Here is an 18,608-nt window from a genome sequence, read left to right as displayed (position 1 = left end):
CACCAGAACTTTAGTCGCGTTTGTTAATTCAGCAAATTAAAATGACTGCTTACTTTAATATGTTAATGTCGTCGCCGCTGGAAATAGAACGGGAAGAGCCCGTATGTCGTATCAAACGTAAGAACTGGCTAAATTAATATCAACAGATTAATTTTCGGTGTCCAATCAGAGGATCAATCAAACCGATAACCGATTGGAAACAGCCTAGAATAAAGCAAACAGCCTCCAGTTCCAGACTGAAGACCCTGAAAACATTTCCAACGTACCCTTCATGCGCCAAAAGTTCAGCGCAGAGCTGAAAGTCACAGAATGACGCAAAGTAAAGACTGGGAACAATCCGGGTGGCCTGTCCTGCTGCGGCTATCAAAATAAAAGTCGTCCTGACCACAACGAGCAGAGAGTCCGATATGATGATGCCCCTATTGAAGGGGGCAGAACTAGAATGCGCTTTAACGTGTCTACATAATTCAGACGATCTTCTGGAGAAAAACATTTAATTTTATATTTTAGACATTTGACAGTGAATTTGAAGCTTTTATTTTGAAGGGTAAATTATCGGTGATATGAAGCCACGCTTCCGCTCCCACGCCGCGAGTAATGCCACATGCTGATTGGTTGGAGGCTTCCGCCTGTTAGCCAATCACTGAGCACAACCTTGTGAACCCAGGAAGCTTGTGGAGATCCTGACGCCGGATTCAAGGTGAGAATTCCGGAGTATTTATACTACATTTGAATGTTTCGGTGTTTTAAAACGTACGCGGTATCTCCGATATCGAGTATAATCAATAAGCGCGTTTTCAGGAAGCACCTAAACGTGTTTGCGACGCGGTTAGCTCGACACGCTATGAACAAATAGCGCGACTCGTCTCAGCAGTTCGGACGGTGGCTCGGTCGGACTCACCGGAACGTTGATTGATCACGTATTGCCCCCCCCTGCAGGTCGCCCTCCGAGGCGCCATGGGGGTGCTGTCCACCCTGCTGAGGGGGCTGACCAGAGGAGCTGACCGGATGTCTGAGTTCACCAGCAAGCGCGGATCCAGGTCGCACAACAAAGGCCGCGGCGCGCGGCCCGCGGGGACGCACCTCCCCAGCGGGAAGTTCGTGGCCGTGCGGGCAATGATCCCGGAGTTCGTGGTGCCCGACCTGCAGGGGTTCAAACTCAAAGCCTACGTGTCCTATCGAGCCCCGGGAGGATCGGCGCGGCCCCAGACGGCGCAGACCCTGTTCGCCGAGGCCGTGGCCCCCCAGATCAGGAAGGACTGCGAAGAGGGCAAGTTCAGCACGGAGCAGCTGGAGCGCTACGGGTTCGAGCCCACGCAGGACGGGAAGCTCTTCAAGCTCTATCCCAAGAGCTACGTGCGCTGAGAGGCGTCTGCTAAACTGCTGAGTCACGTTTGGTCTCAAAGCACCGCAAGTTGTGTTCCTTAAACTGCGCTCATCAATGCGCGATCAGTTAGTCTGTGTTAGCCAAGTCGTTTAAACACAACATTCAAAATAAATGAACTTTATTGATCAAAGTGTAATTCCTGTATAAAAAGGCACTCCTCATATTCTCTTCAGCGTCTCATGGGTCGTGACCCCGGGCCGCTCCGTTAGGATTTTACTATTATGGTGATTTGAATGTTCAATCTTTGCAACGTTTTCGCCGGATGCCGTTCCTGAAGCGACGCTCTGCATTTATCCGGGCTTGGGAGAAACTGCCAACGCTACATTAGCTCCTGCTAACCGCACCACCCATGAGGCTGCATGTCCTGATGTCCTAGCAGGGAAGTGAGGCGGGGGGACTCCAGGACGTTCCCAGCGTCGGGTCAGACCCGCTCTGGGGTCCAGTCCCAGCGCCACACATGTAGCATGTGATCATAGAATGAGCAGCTGGCCAGCAGACAGGACAGTGAGGGGGCATCCTCACAGGAGCCGCTGGGGGGGGCAGAAGGTGCTGCAATGGCCTCTGGGACGTATCGTCCCGCATCATCCTCGAGGGACGTGTCGAAGCCGGCGGTGGGAGACTCGTACTGGATCTTTAAGTGGCCCCCGCCGCCTGAGAGACCTTCCTTTGGTTCCACTCCGAAGGGTGGGGGGGGCGTTTGAGCCCCCAGGGAGAGCTGGGACCAGTCAGCGCCGTATGCCAGGGAGTTGTGGAGGATGTACGAGGCCACCACAGGACAAGCTCCTCCCCCTCCACCTGGACAGACACGAGGAGGGGGGGGGGGGATTGTTTCACCACGTTTACAGCTACGCTGGATCCAAGCAGGTTTCTAGACTTTAATACCTTTTAAATACTGTAGTATTTATTCTCTACTGACTCGGACCTTCCTCCATACTAACCGAGAGCCTGCTCACAGTGAAGGACATGGAAGCCATTGTGCATGCAGGCTGCCAGCAGCAGGTGCTGATCCGTCGGGTGCCACTTCAGCCTCCACACCCCGCCGCCCACGGGACTCTCGCTGAGAGGCCGGTGCATATTCCTACCGTCCCACAGCAAAACCTGCTCGTCGTAGCTGCAGAACGGAGGTTACGGGACTTCAATCAGAAGCGTAGAACGAGCAGGAGGAAGCAGAGGAGCTAAAGCGAGGCAGCGTGCACAGTTCGGTCGGACCCCTACCTGCCCGTGGCCAGGATGTGCTCCCGATGGGGGCTGCTGTGAATGCTGCACACGCCCATCGAGTGCCTTCAAGAGAGCAGATGACATGAGACACGCCAAAAATGGAGGTTCAGACGAAACGAACGCCAAATGCTCACCGTTTACTCGTGAAAAGGGGAGTCGAGGAACCAACCCTGAGATCCCAGCCTTTTAGTTTGCAGTCATCACCGCCTACACGCGCACAGAGGAAATGGTAGAGGCGTATATACAAGCATGCAAAATTAAATGGGGGGGGGGAAAACATAAAAATAAATCCTGCCAATCAAAAACGAGGAATCAATGAGCGCGTAAACAGTAACTCAACGTCTTTGACTGTCAAACGAGCTCAAAGCTGGCGCTGCCATCCGTCCGGGGTCGCCACCTTCACCTCTTAAGGTCACACCTGTGACCCTAGTTCCTGTTTCTACATGCAATAAAACATTCCTGGGACAAACGTGATGTTTCCCAACTCGACTAGCCGAGTCTACGCTGCTTACACTGCTGGGTAAATGTGGCAGGTTTGCCATGAATGCAACGGAGACTTCATAAATTGTGTCTGTTGAAGTCTCTAAAGCCGAATCATATTTGGAGACTCCTGAAAAACCGGATTTATACAATTAGACACATGAAGCTGAATGTTACCCAGATCTAGTCAAAACTATACACATTAAAATACATATATACAAATGTACGTACATTTAGGGCCCATTTCCACCCAAAACGACATTTAAATATATGAACACACACTTCCTCATGATTCTGGTTCAGCCACAGCTTGAGATTTATCTGATTCCACACATACCTCATCTCATTGTGTCAAAGAGCAGCTCGATTTATCTGCCTGCCTGACCTCTATGTCCGAGCTGGGCGGACCGGTCCGTCCACGCCACCGGCACACGCTTTAAGACGTGACCTACATGCTTTAGTCTCGGTTATTACGTACACAGAATACTTATGAAGTAAAATGATCAGAGCTACTTTTGCTAAAGCGTCTTAAACACACAAATATTTCCCCGTTGATTCCGAGGGACACGAAAGCTCGCTGCAGCGCTGCATAAATAATCTCCGCTGATGAATTACACGTCCGAACATCTAGCGTGGATCCGTGTCATTTGGATTCCAGGGCACCAAACTTCACATTTCTATTCACCGCCACTCTCAGCGCTAGTTTCTGTAAACGTAAAAGTGACATTTCATGACTTAGAAGCTCTTGTCCGAACGCTGCTTCAGATGTGACACATTATAATTCATCATTTTATTTCCGTCACCTGAATAAACCAGCTGAGTGTCCCAGTAGGAAAAGGCTGCGATCCACGCCTCATAATCGTGGGCGTTCCACCGGGACAGGGACACCAGGGCGCCTTCAGCCAGGGCGAGCACGCCGACGCCACCCGCAGAGTCGCTGCACGCCACCCGCAGGTCACTGCTGATAAACACAGGACGTACGACTCAGTCACCAGACCTGCCGGTGTAGCATGAAAGGGCCCCCATCCGACTGGACCGAAGGGGGTTGAACTGGTGCCGCCGATTTGTAACTTAAGCTCCTCCCCGTCGCCCTCTCCTTTTCTTTCAGGATGGCTTTGATCTCGTTTGTGGTTTGGGTAAAACCTCAGTCCTTGTTGGGACGTTGGAAGTTAACAGCACAAACTGGAGGATTCCTTCATTTAAATGGACACTGTAAATGTTACAGACTAGAACTACAGCCTGTGGTCAGTGCTGGGTTGGGACATGGACACGGTGGCAGCTTGGGGTCTGCTTTCTGTCTTCTGTTACCTGTCCAGCCGTCCGGCGGACCAGTCCAAGGACAGAGCCAAGCATTCCGCCCCCACCTTCAGGCTGCTCAGCGTCTGCAGGCTGCGGCCCCCGGCCTGCTGGATACAAGCATTCATGAGCAACGAACAACTCGAGCTGCAGCAAACCAGACGATCCGCGTCAGCAGGGAACGAAGCGGCCGATAGGGTCATTTGCATATTTTCAATTGTTTAATGTAACCGTTAGGTAAAGAACAGCCCCATCTGGTGGGCAGCGATGTTGTGCGCCCTGAAGGTATCGTGATGTCGCTAGGTCAAGAGGTGGAGCCATGAACTTTAGAAATAAACAGTCGGTTGAGGAAGTTGCCCGTTTGATGCCGACTTGCTGGACACTCACCGATCATCACAGAGAACGTTCACTCTGCATCCTCTCAGCTATAAATCAGAACCATGTTCTGCACCCCTCCTCTCCTCCTCCTCCTCCTCTTCCTCAGTGTGGCTCAGAAGGGAGCTTCCCTGTCCCATAGTGAGACCAAATTTAAAGTCTGTGCGTCTCACACCAGGCTTTGTGCCCAGACGGTCTAAAAAGGAGTCGCTCTAACTTTGGATGGCTCTAATATGGCCTTGATGAATCCACTCAAAGATCAAAGCACAGAATGGTGTAAACATCTCGGGGGATTGTTGCGAGGTCACACCTCTCACCTGACTGTCTGACAGAGTGTAGAGCTGCAGCTCTCCAGTGGCGGCCGCCACTCCCAGCACGGCTCGCCCCGAAACCGGCACACGGCACCTGAGAACACGAGTCGATCAGTGGGGAGCGACACCAGCAGCTCCAGAGGGAAACATTGGCTTCTGACCATTTCAAATCCAAAATGGCTGCCGTCTCCATCCGCTGCAGTTCACTGAGAGGAGGGCCGACCTGAGCCTCTCGCCTGAACTCAAACAGGTACAGACGACCCGTCCGGCTGGCGGCTGCATGCCCCTCCCCCGTCTGGAGGAGGAATGTGACACAGATCAGTCAGAGTCAAGCCGTGTTATCTATCGACGGCACGGTTAGTAGCGTGCGTGTTAGCTACAGCATTCACTCATTCATATAAAGGGGTTCGGGTTAGACAGCATGAGAAATAAATGTATTCTGGATCGTCGTTAGGAAGAGATATTACATTTCAGAATCAGAATCAGAATCAGAAGTGGTTTATTGTCAGTGAGGGTTCACAGACTAGGAACGTTTCTCGGTGAAGTCGTGCTACATGTAACATGAATGACAAAATACAAAAACCATACAAGTACAGACACACCAGCAGCAGCTGGAGTGGTTACACAGATGTGTACTAGCAGCAGTAAACTAGCGTCACCACGCAGTGCAAGAGAGCACCAGGGTGACCGTAGGAGGCGCCATCCGGAAGTCATTAAACATGAAAACCCAACTTCTGGATTAAAACATCAACTCTGATTCACTTTGACTTTTCATGGTTGGTGTTAAAAACACACCAAGAACAATCTAGAACCTTCTGGTGCTGATCCGGATCACCGTGTGGGTCCAGTTAGGAGGGGGATGAGCGGCTTGGGGGAGGTCTGCGCTCTTCTAGTCTCATATTTGTCCTTGCCACTAAAGCTGCAATTGCGGACTCGAGTCGGTCGAAGTGCCACTGAGCAAGGCTATCCACCCACACTAGCTGGTTCCAGGTTCGGGTTCGGGTTCGGGTCGGCCTGCTATGAAACCTCACCCCTTTCTGCAGCTCATACGTCCCGCAGACCAGGACGTCGTTGTCCGGAGACACGGGACACCACTCCACCGCGTCCGCACTCAGCTCCGTGTCGAACACCTGCAGATTGCGGGTCTTCGACCTGGAAGCCATCGCCGTCTGCTTCCGGATCCGGCAGCTAAAGAGTCCGCATCGCGTTAACTACGTCACCCCTATAATGGTGCTATTATGTGCTAGCTAGCTCGGTTAGCTAGCTAGCTGTAATTAACGCCTGTAACCCCGCGCAGCGTAAACTGTCAACACTGAGACGCTTAATGTGGTTAACGCGACATCCGGTCGATCTATTAAATCTCCAAAGTCCAATTAAGCTTCTTGTAATCGTGAATGTCCCCAAAAGAAACGCTCATAAACAAAACTCACATACGAGCCAGTGTTGACCCCGCCCCTTCACGCATGTTTACGTCACTACGCAGCACAAGGACGCATTCTTCTTCGATTCAGAGCATTGGCGCCACCTGCCGGACCGGAGGCGTAATAGATGATATACGGTTTATCTCATATTCCCGTCTCTTTTAAATACTTTATTAAACGACCTGAACATTTAAGTAAAAGTCTATCTTAGTGTCCAGCCTGATTTGGTCTACAGTATTGTAACAGTGTCTTCCTGTGTCTCTGTAATCCTGCCAGCATTTAGGTTTAATTCCTCTTAGGCCTGTTTTTCTGTCACTCCTTAATGGTTCCTCAGTCACCAACGTGACGCATTGTACATTTCAAAGGCAGCCATACTGCTACAGCCACTTACTAAAGATGCGCTAGTATTAATCGGCATTATTAAGAATCATTATTATTGACGCGTTACACTCCGCGTGACGTCATGGCGTCCGCCGTGATAGTCACGTGAATTGTGACGTAGGCGGTCACGTCTCTCTGTCACATCACTGCTCCGGGTGTCGAATAGTGCAACAAAACTAGCTTGCTGGCAGAACTACAATGGATTTTAACGTAAAGAAATTAGCCTCGGGTGCTGGGCTGTTTTTCACACGGGCTGTCCAGGTAACGTAACGTAACGAGCTCCTGAAACATTTTCGATAGCAGCTCTCTCGGTCGGCTAGCAGCTTTATCCGGCTGCTAGCTGTTGATGTTAGGGTTAGCTAGCAGCTGTGTCACTTTGACACAGTATAAATTCAAACTGGAAATAATAACAATTAGTGACTGAATATAACGGCTGTTTGTATTCTGTAGTCATTTCACTAATTTTGTGCCAGTTTGTGATTTTGAGGAAGAGGAGTGAAACCACTGCTGACGTCATTATGGCCATCACGAGTGTCACTATTCATGTTGTAGCACGAGTTGTGTGGTGTGTGGCACCGCTCCACTGGATTGTGACGTCAGGACTGTTCGTGTTTCAGACTGTTTTAATGTTTCAGGTTGTTTTAATGTTTCAGACTGTTTTAATGTTGCAGACTGTTTTAGCTTGTTTTAATGTTTCAAACTGTTTTAATGTTTCAGACTGTTTTAATGTTTCAGACTGTTTTAATGTTTTAGACTGTTTTAATGTTTCAGACTGTTTTAATGTTTCAGACTGTTTCAGACTGTTTTAATGTTTCAGACTGTTTCAGACTGTTTTAATGTTTCAGACTGTTTTAATGTTTCAGACTGTTTTAATGTTTCAGACTGTTTTGATGTTTCAGACTGTTTTAATGTTTCAGACTGTTTTGATGTTTCAGACTGTTTTAATGTTTCAGACTGTTTTAGCTTGTTTTAATGTTTCAGACTGTTTTAGACTGTTTTAATGTTTTAGCTTGTTTTAATGTTTCGGACTGTTTTAATGTTTCAGACTGTTTTGATGTTTCAGACTGTTTTAATGTTTCAGACTGTTTTAATGTTTCAGACTGTTTTAGACTGTTTTAATGTTTTAGCTTGTTTTAATGTTTCAGACTGTTTTAATGTTTCAGACTGTTTTGATGTTTCAGACTGTTTTAGCTTGTTTTAATGTTTCAGACTGTTTTAATGTTTCAGACTGTTTTAATGTTTCAGACTGTTTTGATGTTTCAGACTGTTTTAATGTTTCAGACTGTTTTAGCCTGTTTTAATGTTTCAGACTGTTTTAATGTTTCAGACTGTTTTAATGTTTCAGACTGTTTTAATGTTTCAGACTGTTTTAATGTTTCAGACTGTTTTGATGTTTCAGACTGTTTTAATGTTTCAGACTGTTCCAGCGGGCTCCTCGTAACTCGCTTCCACAAAGCATGTGAAGGCTTCCTTGCTCTGCTTCAGTTCACAGAGGAGAAGCTGGGCCAGGCAGAGAAGACGGAGCTGGACGCTCACCTGGAGAACCTGATGATCCGCGCAGACAGCACCAAACACTGGACCGAGAAAGTATTCAGGCAGACTGAGGTTCTGCTGCAGCCCAACCCAAGTATGTCACCAATTGATTGTTTCCTAAAACAGTGATTTCATTGGTTGGCCGGGGGACATGTGACTGTTCTAGAGTATTTATATATCCAGCAGAACTACTACTATTCCTGTTTACAAAGTAAATGTCGACTCTACAAAAGGAAATATTAAGTGACTGATTAGAGGGTTATCATTTAGCAGTAGTTTATATATACACGCGTATACTGACAGTAAGTCTGCAAACCTTTCCAACCCCCTCCAGTACTACATAATGTCCATTATAAAGTATTTTTCTGATAAATTGTGTATATCGTAGTAGGGCGAGGAGAATGCCTCTAAATTCAATTGTCACACACTGGGCTTTAAAAAATGAGACGCGCTCACAAATAGGACAAAGGCAAAAAATAATATAAATATATATAATATAAATATTATATATTTATGAAATACTACAAGGACCGCGACACGTGGAAGGAAGCAAACAGATCGGATACTTTGCAGCTTTTCGGAGCAGCACGCTGGGGAACGGGGAGCTCTAACGTGTCATTCTTTTCTGATTCTCCATGCTACAGTCGACCACACTGGTGAGTATTGTTCCTCCCTGCTTCACTGACATACCACAGTATGTTCTTTCATTTATTTGAACTATCACTACAGAGCTCAAATAAGCACAGCATTGTTTTCATGGCTGCAAAATGTATTTTAAATGTGCAGAGACTCACAACTGTACTGTTACTTCGGTGCTGAATGTTGCAAGCAGGGAATGAGTCCACCGATTCCCTCCGTTTAACAGCCTTTTACGTTTGTGTGTCCTTTGATGTTTTTATGATTCATCCTGGACCGCGTGGGCTTATGAGGGCCCCCTGCGGTTCTTTCAGTAACCGTTTCATGTCATTGGGTGTGAGGTAATCTCCATAAGTACTCGTTGGTCTCCAAACAAACTAAAACTCTTGTCTGTATCTGCAGGTGCCAGAATCGAAGAGTTCCTTTACGAGAAGTTGGACCGGAAGGCTCCTTCCAGAAATACTAATGGAGAGCTGCTGGGTCAATATATGCAGGACGCAGCCAAGGAGTTCGGGGGTGAAACTCCTTATGGTTAGTCTGCACCCACTCCAGGAAGAGAGCAAGACGCTGTCGGCGTTCTCTGGCCTTTGACCGATAGAGCTGCTGCAAGGAACTACATAGGCGATCAATTACTCGAGTTCACGGTGCGAGGATAGTTGTCCTCTCCTTTACTCGCTACTTGTGAGATGCAAACGGATTTAATGCAGTGTCTAGTTTCAGTTTGGATGCATTGCGATGCTCCGTTGTAGACTGTCGTGCTGCAGAGAGCAAAGGGCTGACATGGCTGTGGTGGACGGGTCTTTCCAGGGAGCACTCTGTTGGAGGTGGGGGAATGTGAGAAGAGATTAGGAGCTTCGGAGAGAGAGTTCTTCCAAACGACGGCCATCAGCTATCTTACCCCCCTCAGGAACTTTCTGGAAGGAGACTGGAGGACCATTTCCGTGAGTGTCTGCTCTGCCGCCGCGATAAAGACCGTTTAACAGAGGTTTGACTTGTCGACGCGTTTGTTGGACGATGTTTCATTCCAGTAAAACACGTTGGAACGCTTTGGGTTTTGGTCGGTCTCTATTTAATACTTTATTATTGGTTAGTCAGCTATTGGAGTTTTATATTAGCCTTCAGTGAAATGGTAATCCTCTCGTTTTGAGCTCGAGCGCTTGTCACAATGCCATCTTATTTTGAACATTTTCCCACAGGAAGCCTGATCATTTATATTTCCAACCTGCCCCCCCCTCCCCCCCCCCCAGTCCTCTTCTAGAAGCCAGTTCCTGAGAAGTTTCTTAATTGAGGGAAACATGAACTCTAAGCTGTAGCAGAAAATCTTGATGAGAAACCTCATTATGAGAGATATGATCCCCCTAGATCTGACACCGCAGCTTTGTGCCCCCCCCCCCCCCCCCCCCCCAACCAGGCATGTTTTTGGATTGTAAAAGTGAAGAAACAATTTTCAAGTCATAGAGATGGTTCTATGCTAAAATAGCGAAAATAAAGGAACCAAACAATCATCTAACGTGATATTTGGGGATATGGTTCATATGTTGTGCTTTCACAGAGTGGGGGGGGGGGGGGGGGGTGCACCATGCTAGCGTCACTCTCATCTCAGCGGTCCCTAACTAAGTCGTTGTTTGAACTTCAGAAAGAACGACGTCTCCTGGAGAACCTTCGCTTGGACCTGGATGCCTGTAAAGCACGTCTGAAGAAGGCTAAGGTGGCTGAGGCCAAGGCTTCGGTGAGTTCTCCGAGCCCCCCAGCCCAGCCCCAGCCCCCCCAGCCCCGCTGCTCTGACCCTTCTAACATTAGAAGCCCTCTAGTGACTAACTGTCTCTATATTCATCACCTTTTCAGTGCGAGGGTGACGTGAGTATTCTATAGCATTTAAAGGCTTTCAGTGTGATGCGCACTTTGATTTGTTTTCCACATCTCATTTCCTTTCACTTACTTTTCTGTGCTAGTTCACTTACTGGTGACAAGAAAATAATGAATCTTGCATTTATACTGCAAGGTAAAAACGTTATACGCACACGACCAGCATTAATGGTAGTTTATCGGAGTATGACATCAAGTCTCTAGTGTAAACAAAGCCTTTCAAAATGGCCGATGGCGTTGCATTGTGGGATACCGTTACTATTTCTTAGCAAAAAGGACAAAGGCCCTCTATAGATAAAATAAATGTTTAGATTTCTATTTGGTTTGTCAGTAAACCTAAACTGGAGCCTAATCCTTGCCATTAAATTCATATATAATGCAAATGTATTTCAGAATGCTCTAAAGCTGTTTGGCCGTATTAATCATCAGCTGCGTATGACGAGAGAGACACACAAAGAGCGAACGGTAGTCCAGTAAAGCAAACAAAACTAAAGCCCTGCAGGAAAAACCATTAAAGATCAAGTACCGTCGTTTTCACGACCTTATGACGCACCTCTTGATTCGGCGCCGTCTCATTAACGGCTGATTTTTCGGTATTTCAAACGTACAAATGGACGCGCGGCACATTTTGAAAAAAATCCAAGACTTTTAGGCGCGTCCTATGGGTGTGAAAATACGGTAATCAACAAACGACCCCGACTATAAACCTTCAGGAAGCGACTCCACCCGGAATCATGATGATAATGTCTTTGTTTGGCAGTAGGTGGCAGCAGGTCTACATCCAAAGCTGCCCCAGCGTCAGCCTTCCTTCCTACACAAGGAACCATTCCTACACATGGTTGGTGTCTTTATACACCAACCATGAAAAGTCAAAGTGAATCGGAGTTGATGTTTTAATCCAGAAATGAGGTTTTAATGTTAAAATATTTTTTATTCTTGACCTCATTCTGGATCTGATCTGGATTCGGTGGTGAGATAGAGATCCCCCCCCCCCCCCCCCCCCCCCACATGACTAAACATCGGTCAATAATCAACTGAGATACTGAGGAACACATTTTGAAGCTCCATCGACTGCAATGTTGATGAAAATTTCAAAGTGAACCAGAAACTCTTCTGGATCAACACCAAAATGTAAGGATCTGTTTCTGGTGAGAAATCCCTCCATAACCTTTTGTGTTACGTTGCTGACAGACAGACACACAGACAGATTGTTTGTCTGTGTGTCTGTCTAACGCTGCTCATTACGTAACCGCCGCCTCACGTTAAATGGAAAGTTCCACTTCAGCTTGTCTGGTTTTTTTGTTTGCATGTCAAACAAAATCAAAAGTCTGACTTTCATCAGGGCTTGAGGTGTGATGATGATTACATAAAACATTTTGCTGACTGAAGTCAGACTTTTGCCAACTGGTGTCTGTGCATGTGTGTGGTAAAGTGCAGGAGGTTAGCACTGAAGCTGTCGCGGCGCGTTATCGCTGACTGTGCTCTTTACAGTGGGTGAGTGGGATGACTCAGAGGATGTTTACATACTTTGGGTTGCATCACCTTCCTTTTATGGCTCCAGACACACCTAATGTAAGAACGTGCAGCTTTTAACTGCCAAACAACTCTCCAATCTTGTGCAATTGACAAAGACATGTGTGTACACTTTCACATGAATAATGAACCTGCCCAAGGTCAATTGGGATAGGCACCTGAGGCTGAATGAAGAAGCTAAAAGTTTCCCTTTCTGCAAGTCTATGAAGAAATCTTTTATTTCCTTGGAGCGTTAGCGGCCACTGAGTTCTGGCAGCACGTTTGGCGCACGTGAAAACATGTCCAGAAATCGATGTTAATGACTTGAGCCTGGATTAAAATCCGAGGCAGGAACGTGTATTTGACCTTTATGACCCCTCCCTGCACCGTCAGCAACCCAAGCCGCTACTGCATTGCCCTTTCCCACACGTGTAAATACTAATAAAGTAACAGTAGCGTATATTTCATTAAAAAAAAATTTTAGAATATAAAATGCTTGTTATCAATAAAATAATGGAGGTGTAAACATTTATAGCAACCGCAGATTCCTGCTTTATATTCATATGTTCGGCAAGAAAGTCTGCGACGCAGTGAATCCACGGAAAGCGACCGGCGACGTAGCGAGGGACGGCTGGACACTGCTTGCGTATCGATAGTTTGAATGCTGCTCTTCACCTCACTGTTTCTGTAGGTGGCTCCAGATTTTCAGGAGACCAGACCTCGCAACTACGTGCTGTCTGCCAGCGCCTCTGCGGTAAGGAGGCCGTTCTGTTTGACTTCACAAGGTAGGAGGACAGAAAGCCTTTACTGTCACTCCACAAAGACATCCAAGCAAGTTAGTCCACATCTGGTCAACGCAAATTATAACGGATACAAACCGTGTACAAACGAGCCATTTGTTCTATAGATTATGAGTATTCTGCATGGGGACTATTGCTAGTGTTGTAGTTCTTGAGATCGGTCTCGGTCTCCAGACCACTTTTTAAGGGTCTTGTCTCGGAATCGAATCAGACTTTTATCGGCACATTGAGAGGAAGCAGAAATTATTCCTCGTTTATTTATGCTGTAATTTTATGGAGGAAACTTGTTCTGGCTGCTCAGGAGAATTAATACTTCTGTGAAGAACATTGTCTGGCTTTCTCTGCTCTGCTGAAGGTTCTGTGTTGTGAAAGTTTACGGCAAGTTGGCTGGCAAAGCACCAAAATGTCAAAGTTTAAAACCCATGTTCAAAAAAATTATATATATATATATATATATTATAGTCTGGAAAATGTCTTGGTCTCGACTACAACACTAACTATTACTGTACACTTAAAATGTATGTACTGTATATAGTGTATTTACGGTTTGAAATTGGGTCCTGTACCCGTTTCTAAAATGCAGCAATGTGTAGTTTGTGTACTTGTACAAGCACCCCCCGCTCCTAGACCCCCTGAGTGAAGGCTCTGTGGAAAACAAACGTGGAAAAGGAAGGAAAGAAGGCAGGCATTTGCAAATGAAAACAGTGTTTCTGTTACTTCCTTTATTCCACTGGTGATGATGATGATGAATATATTTATTAGATAGAATGTTAGAGTACAAGTACAGTCAAACAGTGGCATGTATTACAGTACAAATACAGTCACACATCCTGCCTAAGAGGAGCATTTCAAAAAAGCCCTTGCGGTCTTGTCTCCGTTGAAAGTCCTTAGTACATAAATCATCGACATTTAACAATACAAATAAAATAAAAATAAAAGCAATATTCAGTTACTCAATTGATGCAAAGTAACATTAGAAAAATAAAATGATTTTACACCACCGATGCAAACTAACAATAAATTTAAACTAAATTACACCACCGGTGCAAAATGACAATGAATGACAATAAATTACATAAATTACAATAAATTACAAAGACACTTAATATGTGCAACGTTGGTGGACAAAAAAGGGGGCTGTGGGGGGGTTGATCCGGAGAGAGTCGTGATGACTATCTCCGGTTTCCAAGAGCTTTCATGTGGAATGCTGCTTAAATGTCAAAGTTCTGCTCCACATAGCAAAATAGATGTGAGTTGGGAAGATCTGCCAAGCTACAAAGAATAACATCGCTGAACAGGTCTTTAAAGATTATCAGGCGTCTATCATGCCTTAAAGTGCAGTCTATAAAAGATGCTGAAATAAATTATTCCTTTGAAGGAGTTGAAATAAGTTTGTAACGTTCCCTAAATACCAAAAGGCCGAAGTACCAACTTTTGGGGGTGGAATTTATCGCTTGATTCTTTTCCAAGCCAGAGGGGGTTGGTCAGAATAGGAGAGATGAGCAGAGCCAATAGGGAAGATGAAACGCTACCGCGGTCCGCCGTGAAAGACACGCTAGCCAGTAACGTTTGCATCGCTGAAGAAGACATTTACATATTGTAGGTGTCTATTGAGTTCATGAAAAAATAAAGAGCTTGTTTTTGAGCGTTTACTCTGAAAAGGGGAAGATGACGGGTCGTTCAAATTGTAGGACGGGGCGTCAGGATGACTTTCATTCTTGCAGATGTTGACTTTTTTTTTACATAAAAGGAACCAATGTGGTGAAATTGATACTAAGAGTTCATTGGATTTTATGCATCTGTATACGATTCATGCATTTTGTGGAAACCTGAATCTTTTTTTTCTTTGATATATAAGCAGATTGAATATAGACACATTTTTAATAGTATTCTGAAACGCAGTATTTACTACATCCGTACCTTAAACATGTTTAAGCCTGCCGCTGCAGAGGGGTTGCTTCTGTGCCAATATTAATACGTTGCCTCATCTGTTTCAGGATCTCCGAGCTTCTGAAATATTAACTCTCTTTTCCTCTTTTGCTGCATGTGATGACTGATCAGCTTTGGAGTGAGGAAGTGGAAAAAGTAAGTCCACCACGTTCTTCGTGTCATCGTTTTCTCGAGGCCGCGCCCCCCGAGGACATCGCCGACGTTGCTAGAGGATGTGTTTGAATGTCTTGGACTGTACTCTCACATACATTTATGTTAGCAGGAATAGTTTTCCAGCGTGTCTCCAGATTCAGCTGTGGCCTCTGTGGAATCTGGCACGCACGCAGAGCAGCACGAAGGATCGGCATCATTGTTGTTCTTTCTCTTGCTTTAGGCCGAACACGAGCTCCGTGTTGCCCAAACAGAGTTCGACCGCCAGGCAGAGGTCGTCCGGCTGCTTCTGGAGGGCATCAGCAGCACTCATGTATGTGGGTCACGCAGAGTTCAACGTTGCTTTTGCAGTTTGCAGAGATGTATAATTACCTTATTAGGTTATGTTTTCAGTCTGTAAGGATTGGAGGGGTATGTGCTTCAGTAGTTTGGAAAAAACTAAGAAAATAAATAAGAAATTGGAAGTTTAAAGAAAGATAATCACAACGTATGTGGACTGTTTTTCCTTTCCTACCACCCTTTAAGAAGGTCAAAGTCTGTATTCATGTATGATTCCCTAGTTTTTGTGTATTCTTGCTGAAATCTGACCCCCCCCCCCCCCCCCCCCCGACTGTTGAATTGTCTTTTTACAGGTGAACCACCTGCGCTGCCTGCATGAGTTTGTGGAGGCACAAGCAGCGTACTATAAACGGTGTCACCTCCACATGCAAGACCTCCAGAAGGAGCTGGGAAGGTAACGACCAGAACGTCACACCTCTGATGAGGACCTCAGTTGGAGCGTCATCTTCAGTATTCATTGTAAACGTTTTATTCTGTGGAGCCATCCATCCATCCATCCATCCATCCACTTCCTCCGCTTATCGGGGGCCCGGTTGCGGAGGAAACAGTCTGATTTCCAGACTTTCCTCGAGCTCTAGCCCAGGCACCTCTTCCAGCTCTTCTGGGGGGGGGGGTACTGTGGTGTTCCCAGGCCAGCCGAGAGACAGTCTCTCCGTCGAGGTCAGCAGCTCCCCGCCTGCGCTGTAAGCGGTGTTGCTGCACCGCTTTCCCCCCCCTGAGGCGCCCGAGGGTTTGCCAGTGAAGCGGAACCTCGGTTGTGGACTCTTTGGGATATTCTGGAGAAGTGGGTTAAAGTGCAAATAGATCTACTTTCCTCTGTCATTGCATGTAACTTAAATGTTTAATAGCAGTGAAGCTTCTTCCAGAGGACCTCAGCAAGAACGTTTCTCTTTGGTCTGTCAAAAAGCCAAGTAAAAAAAAAAAACAAGAACTTTCACTGAAAAACACGAATTAAATAGAAATCTGGTTAAAATCAACTCATTTTTAATCAGCGCTTGTTAGTAAAAGGAGCTTTTTTTGTGTGTAAGTGTTTGTTTCAACCCTCCCCCTTCCAAATACATGTTTTTGATACTACATTTTACATAATTTAATTAAAATGATAACATAAGCGTCAGACTGGCTTTCTGTGTGCTGACCGTCGTATGTCCCCGTTTTGCCGTTCTCAGGCTTCCCAATGCTTTTGCCCTGAACTCCGTTCACTCTGCATCAGACACAGTCAGCAGCCCCGTGGAGACGGACACGCTGACCATCGAAGAAGTTCAGGCGCCGGCTACCGGAACCCGCAAGGCGAAGGTCCTTTACGATTACGATGCGGCTGACTCGAGCGAGCTCTCCCTTTTGGCTGATGAGGTAAGGCTGCGTTACCAGCCTGCCACGCTCTGGTCTTTAACGTACGGCTAGGGATGGGAACCGACAACCAGCTCTTGTCCTGTTTCAATGCCTTGGAATCGTTTGACATCTTTGCAAATGATTCCCTTATCAATTCCAGTGAGCTATCAGCTATTCTTTATAAGGGCCATTGATACTTCATTTCTGTCTTATTCACAAGGTCGTTTTTATTTTTCGGCCGGTTTTATGCTTCCTGTGGGTGCGTGTACTTTCTTTGTTCCCATTGGTGCTCCATATCCTCTGTGTTGCAGCTCATTACAGTTTACACAGTGCCAGGAATGGACTCTGATTGGCTGGTTGGAGAGCGAGGAAACCAGAAAGGAAAAGTGCCCGTGACATACCTGGAGCTGCTCAGCTAAAGCGTATTAATACAGTGTCACACACACACACACACACACACACACACACACACGGGATGTGTGTGAGTTGGTACCGCTGAAGCCATGTGAATGTTTACTTCACTGAAATGAATTTCCTACTAACCTGTAATCTTCAGAAGAACTCGATCATAAATAAAAAAAAACCACTAACAGATGTTTTAAGTTAAGTACGCTCAGAACACACTGGAGTATACTCCAGCAAATATTGTTACACTTCCCCATTCGGGACGGTCAACATTCCTATTTATCGTTGTGCACCCCGACAGTTGTCGGTGGCGTTTCCTTGGTTGGTTGAACTGAACTGTTATTGTTATGATGACTGCTGAATAACTCATTATTTATTATGCATATCTGTAACCGTTTGTCCGATTAGACTTCCTAGTTTTTGACCTCACGTACCTGAAGACTGAAGATGTCCCCGTGAACGTTAGACACTCCCCTCCTAACTGCCTTAAGGTGACGGGAATGAACTCCCAGCGTCTGCATGTGTCGCTTTCGCTCGCCTTTGCGTGTTTGTGATTGTCGGACATTTTGTGTTGCTGTTCCGTCTCACTGCTTCACCTGCTGCATGTGCTACAGCCCGGCTAAAGGTGTGTGCGCACGTGAGAGAGAATTGGATGTGAGATCCGATGCGGTGAAAACTAAGATCTCGTCACCGTCTCCTGATGTTTTGTGAAATGAGCGTGACGTAAATGTAAGTAAGGGAGCGGCTAGCGTTCTCGCAGCCAGCGAGCCCAGCAGTGATTCTCATAATTAAGAGATAAACGTCCTCTTCTGTGCTCGTTTCACAACGCTGCTTCTAAAGTTGTTTCACTTGTTGATTCTGTTCTGCCTGATATCGCGTTAATGATTTATCACAATGTGTAATGCCTGTTCCTTAAGCAAGATGACGAAATAAAATGTGGCTGATTTGATCGAATGTTAGATTGTTTCATTTCATCAGCCACTGTTCACGTCCGTATAAAGCTTTGGAGGCGTGTTCAGGTACGTCGTTGGTAAAAAAAAAGTACACCTACTCAGAAGACGTCACACGAGTGATGTGGATCAGCGCCGCCATCCGAATCCACATTTGACTTCACCTCGAGGAGGAGGCCGTCTGTATAGCTGGAAAACCAATCGCACCACTCGGCATGCCATCCTGATAATCAATCGAACTGTTCGATGGTACCTAAGGGTGTTGTACA

General features: G+C 46.2%; 3 protein-coding genes across 4 annotated transcripts; 2 read left to right on the top strand and 1 right to left on the bottom strand.

Moving 5' to 3' along the window:
• The first annotated feature begins 619 nt into the window (after positions 1-619).
• Positions 620-1,517, top strand: mrpl41 (mitochondrial ribosomal protein L41). The gene is made up of 2 exons (XM_068738324.1): positions 620-700; positions 940-1,517. Exon 2 carries the CDS (start codon positions 958-960, stop codon positions 1,363-1,365), a length of 408 nt encoding a protein of 135 aa, XP_068594425.1. The 5' UTR covers positions 620-700; positions 940-957; the 3' UTR covers positions 1,366-1,517.
• Positions 1,518-1,529: 12 nt separating this feature from the next.
• Positions 1,530-6,230, bottom strand: dph7 (diphthamide biosynthesis 7). Its single transcript, XM_068738323.1, has 9 exons — positions 6,099-6,230; positions 5,229-5,362; positions 5,074-5,161; positions 4,394-4,488; positions 3,889-4,046; positions 2,740-2,812; positions 2,603-2,668; positions 2,326-2,498; positions 1,530-2,182 (listed from the first exon to the last, which is right to left on the bottom strand). Exons 1-9 carry the CDS (start codon positions 6,228-6,230, stop codon positions 1,809-1,811), a joined length of 1,293 nt encoding a protein of 430 aa, XP_068594424.1. The 3' UTR covers positions 1,530-1,808.
• Positions 6,231-6,997: 767 nt separating this feature from the next.
• On the top strand, positions 6,998-18,338 carry LOC137917880 (endophilin-B2-like). Of its 2 annotated transcripts, XM_068760608.1 has the most exons (12): positions 6,998-7,130; positions 8,355-8,496; positions 9,047-9,058; positions 9,441-9,569; positions 9,846-9,979; positions 10,675-10,767; positions 13,108-13,170; positions 15,278-15,301; positions 15,540-15,629; positions 15,949-16,049; positions 16,822-17,005; positions 17,296-18,338. In XM_068760608.1, exons 1-12 carry the CDS (start codon positions 7,068-7,070, stop codon positions 17,401-17,403), a joined length of 1,143 nt encoding a protein of 380 aa, XP_068616709.1. In that variant the 5' UTR covers positions 6,998-7,067; the 3' UTR covers positions 17,404-18,338. The 2 variants fall into 2 exon arrangements, with proteins under 2 accessions (XP_068616709.1, XP_068616710.1); XM_068760609.1 differs by lacking the exon at positions 9,047-9,058.
• Positions 18,339-18,608: the final 270 nt, after the last annotated feature.

The sequence above is a fragment of the Brachionichthys hirsutus genome, chromosome 4 (assembly GCF_040956055.1).
Source record: "Brachionichthys hirsutus isolate HB-005 chromosome 4, CSIRO-AGI_Bhir_v1, whole genome shotgun sequence".
Lineage (NCBI taxonomy): Eukaryota > Metazoa > Chordata > Actinopteri > Lophiiformes > Brachionichthyidae > Brachionichthys > Brachionichthys hirsutus.
This window is presented reverse-complemented; position numbering and strand designations above follow the sequence as displayed.

Coding starts and splice junctions, on each gene's coding strand:
- LOC137917880 (XM_068760608.1), top strand. CDS start 7,068: ATGGATTTTAACGTAAAGAAATTAGCCTCGGGTGCTGGGCTGTTTTTC. Junction 9,570..9,845: donor CGGGGGTGAAACTCCTTATG/GTTAGTCTGCAC, acceptor GGGTCTTTCCAG/GGAGCACTCTGTTGGAGGTG. Junction 16,050..16,821: donor CTCCAGAAGGAGCTGGGAAG/GTAACGACCAGA, acceptor TGCCGTTCTCAG/GCTTCCCAATGCTTTTGCCC.
- dph7 (XM_068738323.1), bottom strand. CDS start 6,230: ATGGCTTCCAGGTCGAAGACCCGCAATCTGCAGGTGTTCGACACGGAG. Junction 5,363..6,098: donor CGTATGAGCTGCAGAAAGGG/GTGAGGTTTCAT, acceptor TTCCTCCTCCAG/ACGGGGGAGGGGCATGCAGC. Junction 2,813..3,888: donor CACTCAGCTGGTTTATTCAG/GTGACGGAAATA, acceptor GTGCGCGTGTAG/GCGGTGATGACTGCAAACTA.
- mrpl41 (XM_068738324.1), top strand. CDS start 958: ATGGGGGTGCTGTCCACCCTGCTGAGGGGGCTGACCAGAGGAGCTGAC.